Source organism: Malania oleifera, chromosome 7 (genome assembly GCF_029873635.1).
Source record: "Malania oleifera isolate guangnan ecotype guangnan chromosome 7, ASM2987363v1, whole genome shotgun sequence".
Lineage (NCBI taxonomy): Eukaryota > Viridiplantae > Streptophyta > Magnoliopsida > Santalales > Ximeniaceae > Malania > Malania oleifera.
In genome coordinates, this window is record NC_080423.1 from 101,781,563 (window position 1) to 101,800,732 (window position 19,170).

At 35.8% G+C, this 19,170-nt stretch overlaps 1 protein-coding gene across 3 annotated transcripts; it reads left to right on the top strand.

The window, feature by feature from the left end:
* The first annotated feature begins 7,145 nt into the window (after positions 1–7,145).
* Positions 7,146–18,397, top strand: LOC131160267 (pentatricopeptide repeat-containing protein At3g18110, chloroplastic). 3 transcript variants are annotated; one of them, XM_058115730.1, is made up of 5 exons: positions 7,152–11,007; positions 11,116–11,316; positions 11,990–12,080; positions 17,617–17,671; positions 17,921–18,397. In XM_058115730.1, the coding sequence occupies exons 1-5, from the start codon at positions 7,412–7,414 to the stop codon at positions 18,148–18,150; spliced, it is 4,173 nt and encodes a 1,390-aa protein (XP_057971713.1). In that variant the 5' UTR covers positions 7,152–7,411; the 3' UTR covers positions 18,151–18,397. The 3 variants fall into 3 exon arrangements, with proteins under 3 accessions (XP_057971712.1, XP_057971713.1, XP_057971714.1); XM_058115729.1 differs by having other exon boundaries at positions 7,146–11,007; positions 17,617–18,397; XM_058115731.1 differs by lacking the exons at positions 11,990–12,080; positions 17,617–17,671; positions 17,921–18,397 and having other exon boundaries at positions 11,102–11,316.
* Positions 18,398–19,170: the final 773 nt, after the last annotated feature.

A 19,170-nucleotide genomic window follows, 5' to 3' on the forward strand; every position in this document is an offset into this window, starting at 1 on the left:
TTGCTAGACGGGAGGCAGTCCCAACCTAATGTCCCAAGGTCAAGAAGGAGCAGCAGGATTATGTTTTTAGTTTTCTTCTAAGGGGCGTATATTCGCCAAGGTGGAGATTGTTATAATATGTGGCTCATATATTGAGTGGAATGCATGTACAATGAGAAAATATGGTAGAAAATAACAACTCTAGTTTTCAGGTTTTGTTAGGATGACAAGAAACAATCGACATTTCTGGTGTTGTTGCTTCAACTATTTGCCCTCGATATTAAATCGTCGATGGTATCTCTACAAACTGTTGACGATTTGGCTTGGTTACTTAGCGTTTGTTTTCAAATCTTGAATTGGGACATTGGAAAGGTTGAGTTTTGGAGGAAAAGCCTTTAGAAAACTTATATATACATGGTTTATGTTGTAACTATGTAATGTTTAAGTCTTTTGACACAAGATAATAAGAATTACATTGTCAATTTCTCCCATGGATGTAGACATTGCCAAACCACGTAATTCTTTGTGTCATTATTATTTCTTTCATTATAATCTATGTGATTGTTGTTTTGTATATTTCACTATTGGTTGCTGTGTTTGTAAGATCGTTTTATTCCGCTGTGCATTCAATTTTCACAACATCCTCTTAGGCTTTAATTTAGGGTTCTTAGGAAAAAAGACCCTTAGGCAAAGTATTATGTTTAGAAGCAATTAAATTTACCTTTGTGGTATTACCGTTATTGGTATTACCACTTTCTTGCATAATTGCATCTTGCCCTCTTGTCTCCTCCTCTATGCGAATGCGAGTGATCAAGGTTTCAAGAGATATATCTTTCTTTTTATGGTGCATGCTCTTTTGGAATTCTCTCTAAGATGGGGGTAACTTGTCAATAATTCCAGCCACAACAAGATGTCTCCAATCTTGATCCCTTCTGATGTAACCTTCACCTATATCATTTGAAAGTCTTGTGCTTGCTCCACAATCGATTTTTTGTCCACCATTTGATAGTGAAAAAATTGGCTAGTTGCATATGTTTTTGCCCTTGCCTTCTTGGTATCATACTTATTCTACAAAGTTTTCCAGGTTTCTTTGTGGAGGAGTAATTAGTATCATAATAATCATAAAAATGATCGGCTAGACAATTTAAAATGTAATACCGACAATTATACTCATCTTTTTCGTATTGTTCCAATTTTTTGTGGTGATCGACCAACTCATCTTCATTCATTTTTTCGGTATCAATTTTTTTTTGGATCCTTCTCGGTGAGAACATAAGCAACTTTGAGGAGACTAAGGTAGAAGAGTACCTTGCCTTTCCATCTTTTGTTGTGGGCTCCCTTAAACTGAAAAAGCTTGTTGAGATCTCCAAAATTTTCATTCGGTTTCTCAACTGCAGATTTCATATTTTGAATCTACTTGAAATTGTTAGGAAATTTAATAAAATAAAAATAATAAAACTTAAATACAAATAAAAATACAAATATAAACACGATTCACAAATAGACCGAGGTACGAATATCTCACTCTCTTTAAGGAGATTCAAGCCCTTTGCGATTTTTTGGCTTAACCCATGATCCGATGTAGGAGAACTCATAGAGACTTGTCTCCCATAGGATATAACAAACCGATTTGAATTGTATGACTCTCCAATTCTGTACAAATGGAGGAGTCCAAAGCTCCACAAAAAAAAAAAAAAACTCCTTTCTTTGTTTATTAAATAGGTACACACTTAATTTTAAGATACACTCATATAATTAATCTTATGAATTTATGAGATACATGAATGAATGACCTAATTAAATGTAGATATATAACCCATTCCAAGATACATGCTCTTTTCCAAGATAATAAATAAAATAATAATATTAAAATACACTAACACCAAATATGAAAAGTTGATTTCTTTTTCTATGTTTTTTGTAACGCCCTGACCCACTAAGTGGGTCCGAATTGCTACAATCCATTCATTTACCTGCTAGCCAACATTCTAATATCATTTGTGTAATGGAAAACATAAATATAATCTTCCAACAATATAACACCAGAGTTTTCAATTTTTATCTATAATCCAGAATAACTTTTCATCCACCTATAATTACATATATTCATATCTCCAAAAACATAATCCATAACTTCCAGTATTCACAACTCTGAAAACTTAAAACATAATACATAAAACATAAAATATGTACATCCCAAAAATATCATCAAAATTATACCCCTTTTGCCTTACTATAACCCAAAAATGCTATAAACACCTTGAGCTCTCTAAGCTCGATCTTGTGGAAGTCCTGAAAAGATAGATTTGTATTCGAGTGAGACACATCTTAATAAGGGAAAAAAAATAATATATTAAAGCAGCGTGTGGCAATATGAGATTCGTAAATAACATATTATTCATCATTTTCAAATCATTAACATAATTTCTGAAATCATTTTCTGATCCTGTTCAAACACATGTAAGGTATTTTACTCTCGAGATTACCTAAGGATATAGGTGATTACCCGTCCATACAAGTAGCACCCCTATGCTCTGATACTTTAGGCAACCTAAAGGTCACAATTAAAGCATACCAGGGCACTCACCTTACTCAATAAGCCCTCAAGTGATAGATTAATCTCGTACTCACACAGTTCATACAAAATTTTACTAGCGAAGGCCCCAAGAATAGGGAAATCTATCCGCCCATACAAGTAGTTCCCTCTGTCCTAGTACGTCATGCAACCTAGTGCTACACTTGATACTTACCAGTGCACTTGCCTTTCTCAGCAAGTCCTTGGGCGAAGAGTTTGCCCCGTCCAAATGTAACATGTTCTACTAATATAAATACTGATAATATCATAATACATGATTTTGTTGATCATTATTTTGTAATTCTCATATGTTCATGTTCTCAGTTTAACATTTCGTAGTATTTCACTTTACATGGCTCTTTCCCATTTTACATCGTTCACATTTTACATTTCATACCTTTTAATTCATTTTCATTTCATACTCATTTTTAATTTAGTTCATAAATACCTAACATCTTTTCAGTCGTGGTTGGTTAGCTTCGGCATCCTTTTAGCCGTGGTCGACATCTTTTCAGCCGTGGTTGATTAGCTTCGGTATCCTTTCAGTTGTGGTTAGCATCTTTTTAGCCATGGTTGGTTAGTTCGACATCCTTTCAGCCGTGGTTAGCATCTTTTTAGCCGTGGTTGGTTAGCTTCGACATCCTTTCAGTCATGGTCGACATCTTTTCAGTCATGGTTGGTTAGTTTTGACATCCTTTCAGCAGTGGTCGGCATCTTTTCAACCATGGTTAGTTAGCTTTGACATTCTTTCAGCCGTGGTTGGCATCTTTTCAGTTGTGGTTGGTTAATTCCGATATTTTTTCAGCCGTTGTTGTTTCCATGGTTGCATTAACACTCACATGTAGCATATTTTATATATCTTTTTAATATTTAGTTCATTTCATGTATATCCTACATCTCATATATATAACAAAATTCCACACAAAATTCTATTTTACTCATGCCACACAATTTAGCAGTAAAATTCATACATATATTTCCTGTAAAATAAGCCAACCTACATATAACATTTATATGCTGAAAATATATCTTTCATTTCTTACATAATTATCTTGAAAATATCTTTTACATTCATCAGTTCAATTTCATATATACGTATCTAATAAACAGCCCTAGGCTCAGAAAACATAATTTAAACGGTTGACATTTTAAACCCATACCTGTATACACGTATATATAACACAATTCATTTTCCATTCATAAAAATCCTGGTTTAATATATATTTTTTCCCTTACTTGGTTTCTTGAATTAGGCCAACAGGGACCCCAAAAAGATGCTTGCGGCGCTCACCCAAGCCCTGATTTAATAATCCTAATTCAATTAAATCAATCCTAAATAAAATACTATTTTAACATTTACTAGACCCATAAATTTCAAATAAATAATTATACCCTCAAATATAACTAATTTACCTAATTTCCCAAATCCCACTCTCGCTTTGGAGTGGTGCCTAAGATACTTAAATTGAAAATTTACTCTAGTCAAAATGATGATTCACGATTAGGACTCCTTGGTGGTGCCCGATCGTCGATTTGACTGAAGATCTAAGGAGAAATTGAGAAAATAAGAAAAAATTATCTTAACCTAGGAATGACGCCTATGCCGTTCTTACGACAAATCCGCTCCAATAGAAATGTCAGTGGCGGAGTTAAGAACTTAACAATACCTTCCATTTTCTAATCGGCCGAATATCCATCGAAAAATTGAGAAGAGAAATGAGGAGGACGAAAGAGACGATGAGAGATTGAGAGAACACTGGAGGGGGGGGCCTCTGTCTGTTTCCAATTGAAGTTATGGATTTCAATTTGAAATCCATAGGAAGCTTCTAGCTTCCTTTTTTTTTTCTTTTCTTTTACTTTATTCATTAACACGATATCATATTATATTATATATATAATCATTTTACTTAACTTAATTAATTCAATTTAATAATTAATTAATTAATTACTAATAAATAAATTTAATTTAATTTAATTTATTTTTTTAACTATTCCTTTTATTTGTTTATTTAATTAATTAATTTAATAATAATTAATTAATTAATTGAAATTATTCTTAATTAATTTTTTTTCCGAATTATTACATTTGCCCTTCCTTTCCTTCCCATCTTTCAAGTTTTAAATAGGGTCTAAGTGTTTGATAGAAAAATAGATACATATTTTTAAGAAATGCAACTAATACATTGATAATGTTGTAATATTCCCATTAAGTGGGGTTGGTTATATGAATCATTTTTCGTAAATTTATGCGATTACAGACCATTTCTTTTGATAGATTCAAGGATATTAAATTCTTACTCACTATCTCCTCCTAAGTTAGTTTAAGTCTACCCCTACCCCTTCTACTGCCCCCCACAGTAATTAAGTCACTATTCCTTACAGGTGCACTATAAGACTTACATTATAAATGTCCATACCATTTGAGTCGTCCCTTTCTTATCTTATCTTTTATACGAGTTATACCTAACTTACCACGAATATGTTTATTCCTTAATTTATCTTTCAATGTTATACCACTAATCCATTTAAGCATTCTCATCTCGGCAACTTTTACTTTTTGGATATTATGTTTTTTCGTTGCCCAACATTCAGATCCATATAACATAGCTGGTCTTATAGCTATCCTATAAAACTTCCCTTTCAATTTTAAGGGTATTCTACGATCACATAATACACTTGAAACACTTCTCTATTTTATCTAACCTGCTTTAACTCTATACATTACATCATCTTCAATTTTTCCTTTAACTTGCATAATAGATTCAAGGTATTAAAATCTACAAGTGTTATATATTTCTTCATCATCAAGTTTAACTTTGTGTCCAATATTCCTCCTATCATTACTAAAATTACATTTCATATATTCTGTTTTATTTCTACTTATCCTAAAACCTTTAGATTCCAAAGATTCTCTCCATAATTCTAACTCAGCCTTTACTCCATCCCTAATTTCGTCAATTAATACAATATCATCTGCAAACAATATATCATGGAACCTCCTTTTGAATACTCTTAGTCAATTGGTTCATCACTAAAATAAAATTTGTCAGATCACTATAATATGCATCCTTACCTAATATTTGAAAAAATTAGGAACAATAATGGAATAAAATAATTTGTTGCCAAAAAATTAGTTTTTAACTTTTAAAAGTTTCACATCTTGTTTTAAAAAGTTTATTCAAAAATTTAAAAAATAATTTTTTTTAAATTGAAAAAATTATTTACTAAATGCATTAAGGCATTATACCTTACTATTTACTTATTAAAATGGGAAGTTGAAGCAAACAATGAGGGATTAAGCTCATTAGCTCATCCGTACAACGACCCACACAAAAGCATGACTAATGACACAATACTAGTATTGGTTTCTAGCAATCTCCTTGATAATTGATTTTTTAGTGGCGTTTTAGAAACCTTATTAATAGTAGTGACACTTTTATATGAATAACAAATAAATTCTACATAGAAAAATAGTTTTCTATTACGAGAATTCATTTTCAATTTTCAAACTATTGACGACCTTCTCTCTTAATAATTGTTGGTAATATTACTTGATTGTTTTGTTTCTCAAGTGTCATAATGTGCGAATTGTGGGAGAGATTTGACGGACTCGATTCAAAGATAGTGAGAATTTGATTAATATGTTGTTGGTTTGATGGAATCGTTTCTAACGTATTGTTTTCTTAGGTATAATTAGATCATTTAATTATTATTAATTGATTAATATCCTGTTAGTTAAATCTATGGGCCAACGAGCCAATGGTCAGAGCCTACATTTTCAGAATTAGGTATGAGAATTTGATTATGCCAAGGAAAGATACTAATATCTCATATACACTCATTCCATGAATACATAATTAACTCTTAATTTAACCTAAGGTTATTCCGATTTTAATTATAATACTTATAATAAGGATTCTCAAATTACTTTTAGATCGTTACTTTTTCTAGATAAGTATTTTTTCAATTGATCGGTAAGAATCCACTATATAAACAAATCAATTTGTTTTTCAAGGAAAATATATGAAGGATTTCAAATTTTCTATTTTATGGGAAGGTGATTTGGGGTACATAAATTTGAATTATAAAAAAACAAAGATGACTTTGAAAGCCCAAATTATTGAAACTTTCTAAAATAATTATAAAAATTATGATTAAAAATAGCATATTAGGAGACCCCCTAATGCGGTACCAAAATCTACGGATCAACGTCCTTCCCCTATGTCTCGTTGATCAGTTAAAGTCCAGAATGCGGATATAGCTTCCGTGCATCAGTTGGACGTTCGGCCAACCCGACTCTTGAGACATATCTCCATTGCCATCCATGGTTCCCGCTGGCTCATAGAGAACTCTCACCATCCACAATCTCCACTGACTCACAGAGCGAACTCTCACTATCCACGGTCCCTATTGGCTCAAAGAGTAAATTTTCACCATTCACAGGTACTGCTGATTCTGTGAGTATATTTACCTGAAATTGAACTCCCGATACTCTTTCTATGCCTTTCCATCGCACCATGCCATGGGTTTTATTTGATTAAATTGCATGTATTTTTAAACTTAAATGCTTACTTTCTAGGATTACATTATTATCATCTGTGTGTTGCTGCACTGCCATCTCGCCAGGAAGAAATATCTGACTCCTCCCTGAATCGCAGGAACAAAGGGTCTCTCTCTTGTTCTTTGATGCACCCTGAACCCAATTTCGAACACTGCCAAACTTCATCTAATCCTAATTCCTAAATGAACTTGCGAACTCTCTCTCTCTCTCTCTGTATAACTCAAGTATCTACATTTTTTAAGTATTCATCTGTAATTCGTTTCCTGAAACTAGGCCGCATGGATTGAGGAAGAAGGATGGCGGGCACGGGCGTTTTGGCCTTTTCAGCACCACCTTCAATACACGGAGACGTTGTCTCTAAGGTACGCACAAGTGGCAGAGACTCCACTGTTTCTTCCTCTGTAGATTGCGCCCCGTCTTCTTCTGCTACCACTTCTGAAAATGTAGAAACCCATAAATTTAGTTACAGTAGAGCTTCACCATCTGTGAGATGGCCCCACCTGAAGCTCACCGAGACCCGCCCACCGCCGCAAACCCAGTTCACTGTGGCTTCTCCTCCTCCGACGTGGGTCGTCGGAGACGCCGTTTTCCCTGCGAATACGCCGGATTCCGAGGGTTTGGAGGAGACCCAGATGGGGGGTTTTGCTGAGGCTTTGGACATGAATGGTGAATCAGTAGAAGTGTTGAGCAGGCCTAGCAGGACTAAAATGAAAATGAGGAAATTGACACTGATAAGGGACAAGAATTGGAGACAGAGGGTTCAGATTTTGACGGATAGGATTTTAGGGTTGAAATCTGATGAGTTTGTGGCTGATGTGTTGGACAAGAGGATTGTGCAAATGACGCCCACTGATTTTTGCTTTGTGGTGAAATGGGTTGGGCAGACAAGCTGGCAACGGGCATTGGAAGTGTATGAATGGCTGAATCTTCGGCATTGGTACTCTCCCAATGCCCGAATGCTTGCAATGATCTTGTCCGTGCTCGGCAAGGCCAATCAGGAGGCCTTAGCTGTTGAAATCTTTGCTAGAGCCGAGCCAGCAATTGGTAACACTGTGCAAGTGTACAATGCTATGATGGGTGTTTATGCCCGGAATGGTCGGTTCGGTAAGGTGCAAGAACTGCTCGACGTAATGCACAAAAGAGGTTGCGAACCGAATCTAGTGAGTTTCAATACCTTGATTAATGCCCGAGTGAAATCAGGTTCATTGATACCAAATTTGGCATTTGAACTTCTCAATGAAGTGAGAAGGTCGGGGCTTAAGCCCGACGTAATAACTTACAACACTCTTATTAGTGCTTGCTCCCGTCAGTCTGATTTGGAGGCGGCTGTAAAGGTTTATGCTGATATGGAGGCTCATAATTGCCAGCCTGATCTGTGGACTTACAATGCCATGATATCAGTTTGCGGGAGATGTGGGTTCGCTAGCAAGGGAGAGCGGCTTTTTAAGAAATTGGAGTCTAGAGGTTTTACTCCTGATGCAGTGACATACAATTCTCTGCTGTATGCTTTTGCTAGAGAAGGGAATGTAAAGAAGGTAGAAGAAATCTGTGAGGAGATGGTGAAAATGGGGTTTGGTAAAGATGAGATGACTTATAACACAATCATCCACATGTATGGGAAGCAAGGACGGCATGATTTGGCATTACAACTTTATAACGAAATGAAATTATCAGGCCGAAATCCTGATGCTGTCACGTTTACTGTTTTGATTGATTCACTTGGGAAAGCGAGCAAGATAACAGAGGCTGCAAATGTGATGTCAGAGATGTTGGACATTGGAGTTAAACCTACCTTGCGCACCTTCAGTGCTTTAATTTCTGGGTATGCCAAAGCGGGGAAGAGAGTGGAAGCTGAAGATACGTTTCATTGCATGCTGAGGTCGGGGATCAAACCTGATCAACTGGCATATTCAGTCATGCTGGATATTTTTTTGAGGTTTACCGAGACAAAGAAGGCGATGGTCTTGTATCATGGTATGGTTCATGATGGTTTCACACCAGATCCTGCCTTGTATGAGGACTTGCTTCGAGTTCTTGTGAGAGAAAACAAACAGGAAGAGGTTGTAAAAATTGTTGAAGACATGAGGCAATTATGCAATATAAACCCCCAAATTATTTCTTCTATTCTTGTAAAGTGTAATTGTTATGACCAAGCTGCTAACATGTTGAGGTTGGCTATCAGTCAGGGGCTTAAACTAGACCGTGAAAACTTATTATCTATCTTGAGTTCATACAGTTCATCTGGTAGGCACTCTGAAGCACTTAATTTGCTTGATTTTTTGAGAAAACATCCTCCTGGATCCCATCAACTGTTAACTGAAGCCCTTGTTATCACACTTTGCAAGAGTCACCAGTTGGATGCTGCTTTAGAAGAGTATCAGGCATCTAGAGGATTTGGTTTGTTTACTGAAAGTTTTACTATGTTCGAGTCCCTGATTCAATGCTGTGAAGAAAATGAGCTTTTTGCTAAAGCTTCTCAGGTGTTCTCTGAAATGAGATTCTATGGGATGGTGCCTTCTCAAAATATCTTCCACTGTATGGTGCCTATATACTGCAAAATGGGCTTTCCTGAGACGGCTCATTGTGTGCTCAACCAGGCAGAAGAGAGAGGAATTTCAGTTGACAATATTTCCTTGTATGTTCTTCTTATTGAGGCATATGGGAAATTGAAGCTGTGGGAGAAAGCAGAGGGCTTGGCGAGTAATATTAGACAGAGATACATGGCTGTGGATCGGAAGATTTGGACTGCATTAATGCATGCTTATGCTACAAGTGGTTGCTATGAGCGAGCAAGAGCTGTTTTTAATACAATGATGAGAGATGGTCCTTACCCAACAGTGGATTCCATTAATAGTCTCTTGCAAGCTTTGATTAATGATGGAAGATTAGATGAGCTCTATGTGGTAGTCCAGGAGTTGCAAGATATGGGTTTTAAGATGAGTAAAAGTTCCATTCTTTTGATGCTTGATGCATTTGCACAAGCAGGTAACATTTTTGAGGTGAAGAAAATATACCATGGAATGAAAGCTGCTGGTTATATTCCAACCATGCACCTTTATAAGGTTATGATTGCATTATTATCCAGGGGAAAACGAGTGAGAGATGTTGAAGCCATGGTTGCTGAGATGGAAGAGATGGGTTTTAAGCCTGATCTTTCAGTGTGGAATACCATGCTTAAGCTGTATACAGGGATTGAAGATTTTAAAAAGTCAGCTCAAATCTACCAGCGGATTCAAAAAGATGGACTTACACCAGATGAAGACACTTACAATACTCTAATTGTCATGTGCTGCAGGGATCGTAGACCAGAAGAGGGTTTGTCTTTGATGCATGAAATGAGGAGGCTGGGTCTGGACCCTAAGTTGGACACCTACAAAAGTTTGATTTCAGCTTGTGGCAAGCAGCAGCTATGGGAAGAAGCAGAGGAACTTTTCAGTGAGTTGCAATTAAATGGCTGCAAATTGGATCGTTCTTTTTATCATATAATGATGAAAATATTTAGGAGTTCTGGAAACCATTCCAAAGCTGAAAATCTACTTGTAACAATGAAAGAGAGGGGAGTGGAACCCACCATTGCGACAATGCACCTGCTTATGGTTTCTTATGGCACATCTGGACAGCCTCAGGAAGCTGAAAAGGTTCTTTATAGTTTGAAAGAAACAGGTTCAAATATTAGTACACTACCTTATAGTTCGGTCATTGATGCCTATCTCAAGAATGGGGATTATAATGTTGGAATTCAAAAGCTCTTGGAGATGCAAAAAGATGGTCTGGACCCTGACCACAGAATATGGACATGTTTTATAAGGGCCGCAAGTTTGTCCGAGCGCACTAGTGAAGCCTTAATCCTCTTAAGTGCTCTCCGAGATGCTGGCTTTGATCTTCCACTCAGGTAATCATTAGTTTTTCTTAATTTGTTAGCATCATGTAGAAGTGTGTTCTCTTCTGTGAGTCATTTTGTGTTTTTTTGCCTTTCATTCTCAAAGGCCTTCATTTGCAGGCTTCTGATGGAAAAGTCTGACTCAATAATTTTAAAGGTGGACCAATATATGGAGAAACTTGAATCCGTGAAAGACGATGCGGCCTTTAACTTTGTCAATGCTTTGGAGGATTTGTTGTGGGCATTTGAACTCCGGTCCACTGCTTCTTGGGTTTTCCAACTGGCAATCAAGAGGAACATATATCGTCGTGGTGTTTTCAGGTAACTTCTGGACCTTTTGTTGTTTTCTGTTTGCATGTTGTTTGTGCCTGTACAAAAAGAAATTGATTGGTTTGGAAATGTCCATCAACAGAATGTAAAAGAACTGGATGGATCTTTCATGATAATTAACTACTTTGCTCATCTGAAAGGAACCTGAGGGGAGGGTGGACATTTACCAGATTGACTAATGTGAATTTGACTATGTTAGATTACCATTTTACCTAAAAGCTTTAGCTATTAGGTTGTGGGCCAATAATGTATATCAAGCTTTAACACAAGTAATTGGGAGACCTATTTTATGGCCAGTTGATCTAAAAAATTGAATCAGCCAGCCTATTCAGGTAGAAAACTCTAAGCCCATTTTGGAACAAGAGCCTGTTAATCTATTCTCAAGAATCAGTGGGCAGGTTCAAATAGAACCAAAAGGGTTCTTGAATAATCAAAGAACTGGATAACTGATATTTAATTATTTATCATTTATTAAGAGCCTGATGATTTTCTTATTGCTAGTCTGTCACTCTGTTAATGTGACATGGTCTATTCATTAGATTTGATAGTAAATTTTGTTAATAGTTAATGCTAATGTTTTAAATTGCATTCTAGTATTTGACATTTATTATTTGTTAGATTACCTATTATGTTTTTAATTTATATATAATATATATATGTATAGGGTGGCTGACAAAGACTGGGGAGCTGATTTTAGAAAGCTATCTGCTGGTGCAGCTCTAGTTGGTCTTACTTTATGGCTCGATCATATGCAGGCTAGTTGTTTTCTCACAATTTTTTTTTATTTTATTTTTTATGAATTTTTTTTTTAGGTCTGCAATGTGAACCATTGAAACTGAAATCCACTACATATATACACCAACAGTTGTTACCATTGTCACTATCATTATTGTCTGTCATTACAATGGATACTGTTACTATTTTACTATTATTATTGTTTTTCCATTTTTACTGCCATTCAACTGTTATATTTTTGTGATAATTCATCATTACATAACTTATATACCCTACCCAAACTTTGATTGTACGAAACATTAGGAATGTGATTTCTAGACCTTTTCTGCCAAACTTGATATGGGGTGGCTCCTCTCTGTCTCTGTCTCTGTCTCTGTCTCTGTCTCTGTTCTTTTCTTTTTTAAGAGGTGGAGGGAGGGAGTTTGCGAAGAAACTTCCCCCACCATCCTAGGCTAGGGAATCAGCCTCTGAATTGGCTGACTAACTGCAGCTAAGAGCTGGTCTCCCATGTAAGTTACATGCATTTCAGAACTCGTCACTGGAAGGAACATATGGAATAACATCAGTTGATTATCCTTCCTTGAAAAATATCAAGTTAAGATTTTTGATCAACTTTACCTTAACCCATGGAGGGGCCCGGGACTTTGCAATAATGGCATTAACTCCACCATTCAGCATAGAGAAACAAAGTGTAATATCATGGTTTCTTAAGATGCCACTCCAGTCCACTCTTCGTCAGAGTTCTGCTGGAAGAAACTATCAAACGCTCAATTTAATCATTCCTTTTGTGTCTCTGCTCTGTTATAGAGCTAGATTGCGGACTTGCACTAAATTTGAACCAATATCATAATTCATTATCTTTTAGAAGGTTATTTCTTGATACATATTAAAATATGCAAATAAGTTCCTTTCTCTGGATGCTTTCCTATTTCAGCTTAATAAAGTACCTGGACCTGGATTTTGCGAATCCAATCTCATAACATATCTAAAGATTTTCTTTTTGTCATTGATGATTTCATCCATGCAACTTTAATTAATTAATTAGTTAATTTGTTTATTTTATGGTGGATCCTTGGAATAACTTTGGAGGCTGCATAAGAGAACTGCATAAAAGCTAGGTTGTTCTAAGTAGATGTTGTGGATTTGGCAATAAATATAGTTGATAGTTGAACACTTGTTTCTTAAGATAATTTTTTTCTAAATTTCTTTTTAAATGCTGATGCATGGAGATATTGATGGAATGCTTTAGGCTTAGTCTACAATGTTGGGGCTTTAAACCTCAACCCTTTCTGGAAATTTATTAGTTTTTTGACACATTAAAATTTTCTTGTAGCAAAAATATGAAAAGAGAATAAATGGGAGACTGTATGGACCCTTAGTCTTGGAATTTTTGTTCAATCCCAATGGATATTGAAATTGTAATAGAATGGCATCTTTGCTTTACTTTCAGATTTTAGCAAATTTCGGTATTGATAGAGCTCTAATATCATGAGAACTGAACCCAAAAAACGTGAGAAAATTATAGTTCAATTTGAAACTGAAACACATATTTTTTCAATAGAAGAATTTTTTTGTTAGTAACAATGGAGAAGATTTAATTAAGAGAGAGATATAGAAACACAAGGGGACAGCTAGGACTTCTCCAGACCAAGGAAAAAATTATATAAAATAGCCCTCAAACTCTTTTACATGTCACTTAAAGAAATACCCCTAAAAATGGTGGAAGCTAAAGCCTAGAGAGAACCAATGAAACAACCCTATAGAAAATCCTCTTCATTTCTTTTCTTCTACAGAACTCGAAGAACCATCAACTGCACATTTTTACGTTCCAAAATTTCACCTCCATAAATTCCATATTATACGCTTCTTCCACAAAAAATAGCAAACAAATTGTTCTAATGTTGCCCTGCTATATGTTAGTAGAGAAAAATAGTAGCCATTTGTTTCATTTCAAGAATTGCACATCTAGGCTAAGTGCCTTATGACGTATGAGGCCTTTTGATATCCACCTGTAAGGCCTACTATAAAAGAATATATTTTTAGTCAAAATTCCAAATTCTCATGCAAAAAATGACTTACCATTCCAAACATCCAATGGTCAAAAGAAGTCACCATCCTTGAACTAAATAAGTCAAGTTTAGGACTCCTAGAATGGGCAACCATCTCTAACTCACTTATGATTTGTTTCGTATGCAAGAACTGAATGGAATTAGTATTTATTATTTTACAAATTTTCCCATATAATTTTTCATTCCATTCTCAATCCACTCCATTCCAGCATACAAACATTAGGCTAGGATTGTAGAAATACACATTGAGCAGGATTGTAGAAGCACCACTAGGTGTGACAACAACATAGCCGACAATTTGCGGAGAACATGCCTCAAGAATGAAAAAATAGGCAGTGCATGTAAACATAAGTATGCTATCACTTTGGCTTAAGCACAAGCAATCAACAACCAATGTCTATGGCTTAGACATCGATGACTATCGTAACCCAATGCTATAGCATAGTTGTATAAGCATGCACTCAATTGGGTGTGGTAGGGGTAACAAAGGAAATTGGGAAATGGATACATCAATGGTACATCAATTAGTAGGGCTATGAAAAAAAAAGGATATTGAATGGCATGTAAATGCCAATTTGCTATCACTTTAGCTTGAACAAAAGCAAATCAACACCCATTGACAAGATATGGGCATTGATGGCCGTCGTAAGACCAGTGCAATAGCATAATTGCATAAGCATGCACTCAATGGGTTGTGGTAGGGCTAACAAAGGAAACTGAAAAATAGATGCATGAAAGGTACATCAATAAGTTTTTAGGATCTTAGTAGCTATTTTTGGCAATTGCCCACTGCAAAAGTCCAAACACTTACAAAAAGTGTAATTTAGCATTTGCTAACCACTATGTATTACCAAATGCTTAAACTATTAAAATATTTTTTGAAACCTCCAAAGGTATTTCCAACCATTGAACCACACACACACATAGTTTAAATAGTAGGACTGTAGGAACTTAATAATTTATCATGCACAAAGGATCACTTCTCCTAAGTATTTGGAATTCCCACAGATCCCTGTCAAGGAATCATGCAATTTGATGATAGGGGAATACTCACAAGGCCATCATCCCAAATGAATGTAGTTTTGAACAACAGGAATCCAACTTAATTAATGGAGTTGCCATCTTATTATTTTATGGAAAGGTAAGAAAAACCTTCTTTTGACTCCAATACTTGGGAAGACATCTATTGGAAGTCCAGGATCTGCTTGCCACCATTTTAATTCATTTATGATGGGATTTTGACTCTATCAAAGCCTTCTTGCCAATACTGTGTGGACCCAAATACAAATTAGCTTAAAGATAGGCTATTTTACTCATTTAGAATCCGAAAATACCCTTGCAGAGTTAATTTACAAAAATCGGCTTATGCTCCAGTTTATGCAAATTTGAACTAGGGCTTCACCATTTTTAACTGGTCGGCCCAATGCATGCTAGGAGAATATGCTTGATGAGGGGCGATCCTTAATGGGGAGTCAACATGCCTTCTGACCTGACAAACTATTAGCATTAGTCCTATTAAGAAGATCCTGATCTTAGCTGCCTCAAACCTCATCTATAGAAAATGGAGGAAGAGTAGAAAATTTTGGCAGGAGAGACATGAATAAGAAAAATTACTATATTGTGTTCTCAAATTTTAACATCATGCCTTGGATGAAGAAGTGACGAACAAAAGATTCAAAAACTTCAACTGAATGAGCAAGCTCCTCTATTTTTTTTTCATTAATATTCCTAAAGAAATGGCAATCCAATGGGAGAGAACCACCATTCATGGAAAATGATGAAAAAATTGGAGCATCATAAAATTAAGACAGCCTATAGCTGAGGAAACAATATTTAAATGGGTGCATTCTCCATCCAAATATCCTTCCCATAAATGGAAGAAGAATAATATCAAATCTTGTAAGATGTGGAAAGAGAAGACAAATGAACTTCCTGGCACTGACATGTGTAGCACAGAGTAGGTGCCATTTCTTGCATTTCACTCTTGCATTAAAGCTCATAATTTACTTTTTATAACCTTGTGCCATGGGAAGGTTGTAAAAGAATCTCCACATCCACTTGCCCACCAGTAAAATATTTTAGACACCAATCATGAAAAATGGACATAGAAAAGGAGGTATGAACACTATCCGGTACAAGTAATAGTTGTATCCTAAAGAACAATAATCTCCCATAAATTCCATTGGAGGGAAGAAAAACCCAGTCCTTAATCCTGGACTCAGATACTTTTAATCAAGGACTCAGTTACTTCCTCCATTATACTCTTGGATTGCTGATTTGTTATCTGCCCTACCAGTCAGAACCCTTTACATCTATAAGGGTTCAATTGACGATCTGAAATAAGGTTTCCTTTGTTTCATGGGCTAAGAGTGAATTGGCTTGGCTAAGCTGCTATTAGCCCATGTTTAGTACATAAAAATTAAAGAACAGGATGTGCTAAAGTGTTCTCCTTACCTATTCCTGTTACTACAACTTCCAGAAATGACCCTCTTATTCCCTCATGCTTGTAACTCAGAGATGAAAGCAACTCCTTGCTCAGTCTCTTCACTTTTCCATTCTCAATCCAAGCACCTTCTCAAGCCAAAGCTCCATTCCCACAGACTCCCCAACCTAAGCCCCATCTCATACAAGAGAGATTGTGCATCCAAGTAGTCCCTCTCTTTCTGTTGGACTTTTCTCTCCTTACAAGCTCCCCTTAGCATGCAGGTGACTCTGAATTCACATTTTCTAAAACCAAATTAGGTAAGATACAAGAAGCAGCCCATGTATTTACACTTTGAGACCCTGCATATGCCTTCTCAAACATTTTTGTTATGTTGTAATATTATGATACAATGGAAATGAATGAGGAATAGTTAGAGGTGTGGAATTAGTAGTAGAAAATGAATATAACAATCTTTCTTTAGTATACTTTATCCTCTTACATTTGGCCAATGCTCTTACTGCTGTGCTCTTCTCATTATTGATACCAGTTTGCCCAGATGAAGAAGAGACTCAGAAAAAGGTCATGGTCTGGATTTACATGTTCCACATAGTTGCTAACTTTCTTCACTATGAAGTCACTTTCACTCTTTCTTCAATCTTCATCTAGAAGCTCAAAATTTCACACCCTAGAAGAAGAGGAATAATCCTCTTCATCATCACAAGCATTACCATGATCAATTACCCAAGTCATCAAAATAATCAGGAGCAACATTGATTGCATATTCTGTCAATGCCTCACCAATCTTTATGTCCTTCACACCTCTTACCTTCAGAACTCTAGAACCCAAGATATTCTTATTTTGTCAAATTTGAAAGTATCTTGAACTCATGAAAATTCAGTCCTCTGTCTGGCACTGACCTGCTAGCCATTAGTGTAATCCTTAGAGCTTTTTTAGCCGTCGTTGATTATTTGGATTTAAAAAAAAAAGAAGAAGATTATTTAGACCTTTTAGTCATTGGTTTGGTGCATCTAATGCAACAATGTATTTTTTTATGATGGCAGGATGCATCATTGCAAGGTTTTCCAGAGTCTCCAAAATCAGTTGTTCTGATAACAGGTACTGCTGAATATAACATGGTTTCCCTAAATAGAACGCTGAAATCTTGCCTTTGGGAGATGGCATCCCCATTTTTTCCTTGTAAAACACGGAGTGGACTCCTTGTTGCAAAAGCACACTCCCTGAGGATGTGGTTGAAGGACTCCCCATTTTGCTTAGACCTTGAGCTGAAAAATGCTCCATCTCTTCCTGAGTTAAACTCAATGCAGCTCATTGATGGATGTTTCATGAGACGTTGCCTTGTTCCAGCATTCAAGGACATAACTGAAAGACTTGGTCCTGTAAGGCCTAAAAAATTTGCAAGATTGGCACTGCTATCTAATGAGAGAAGGGACAAAGCTATTCGGGCTGATATTGAGGGGGCAAAAGAAAAGTTGGAGAAGATGAACAGAATGGTGTGTCTGACAAGGGGGAAGATCAAGAAAAAGAAGAGGATGCTGCGAAGAAGAAAATTCATTCGAACAGTTCTCAGACCTTGAATATATAAGATTTGGAAATCCAGCCTGAAGATAGAGACACCAATGAAAGGATGCTGTCACTGTCTTATAGTTGGAGTTCATTTCTTTCCATTTCTTTTGTAACTCCATGAAACAAGACGTATAATGTTAGGAATTCTTATTTATAATCTAATTATATATTCAAATAATTCAATGACAGATTCAAAAAAAATTTCTTTCTTGCCACTCCTAATGAACCCATACTGGACCTTAATTATTCTTGGCCTGTTTTATTCGATGTCTCATTCCATGCATGTTATCAGATTTAGAAAAAAAGTCCTCTAAATAAACCTTTTTAATTTTATTTTGTTCTTGATGTTGTTGAGGTTCTTCTCCACCCCTTAACCCTCCCCCAGTCCAAGTAGTTTTTTTTTTCCCATATCGTGTGCAAGCTTACACGCTGATATCTGTTGAAGAAGCCAACATTTGTGTGCTACTGTGCATTGAGCTCGAGCCTTGTTTCACATCTTTCTTTATGTGTGTGCGCCTGAAGTTGTTCATCTACAGGTACTCCTTTTAGTTTCTTTTGAGTTCTGCATTTGATTGAATGCATCAACCCTGTGTTGACATCTTTTGATTATGTCAGTATTGTTCTGGATATTAGTCCACTGGCAGTGGAGATATCTTGGATGGAGTAACCACCTCTTCCTCTTTGAAATTTTGTGTTTGTTTAGCTGTAACCATGTTTCCTACGTTAATCATCTTTCAGATTGCTAATGCTTGAAACATTTATAAGAATTTTAATATTTTCATTTTGAATTAACAATTAATTAAAATTACTAAATAACCATTAGGAAAAAAGAAAGGGTTTTGGCTTCTCTATACAAATAAAAGAAAAATGATAGATATTAAATCCTTTACATGTAAACAAATTAGCCATATTCCTTCGATGTGAAGAAAAAACTTTTTATTACTTGATGGCGTCGTACTGTTTTTTTTTTTTCCAAGCATGCCTCTTTTATATGTGTGTGTGTGTGTGTTTGTGCATGTTATAATGTTCAG

What these genes read in the sequence shown, in the direction of transcription:
- LOC131160267 (XM_058115729.1), top strand. Translation starts at nt 7,412, where the DNA reads ATGGCGGGCACGGGCGTTTTGGCCTTTTCAGCACCACCTTCAATACAC. An exon ending in TATCGTCGTGGTGTTTTCAG is followed by an intron (nt 11,317 to 11,989) that starts GTAACTTCTGGA and finishes ATATATGTATAG; the next exon opens with GGTGGCTGACAAAGACTGGG. An exon ending in TATGGCTCGATCATATGCAG is followed by an intron (nt 12,081 to 17,616) that starts GCTAGTTGTTTT and finishes TTATGATGGCAG; the next exon opens with GATGCATCATTGCAAGGTTT.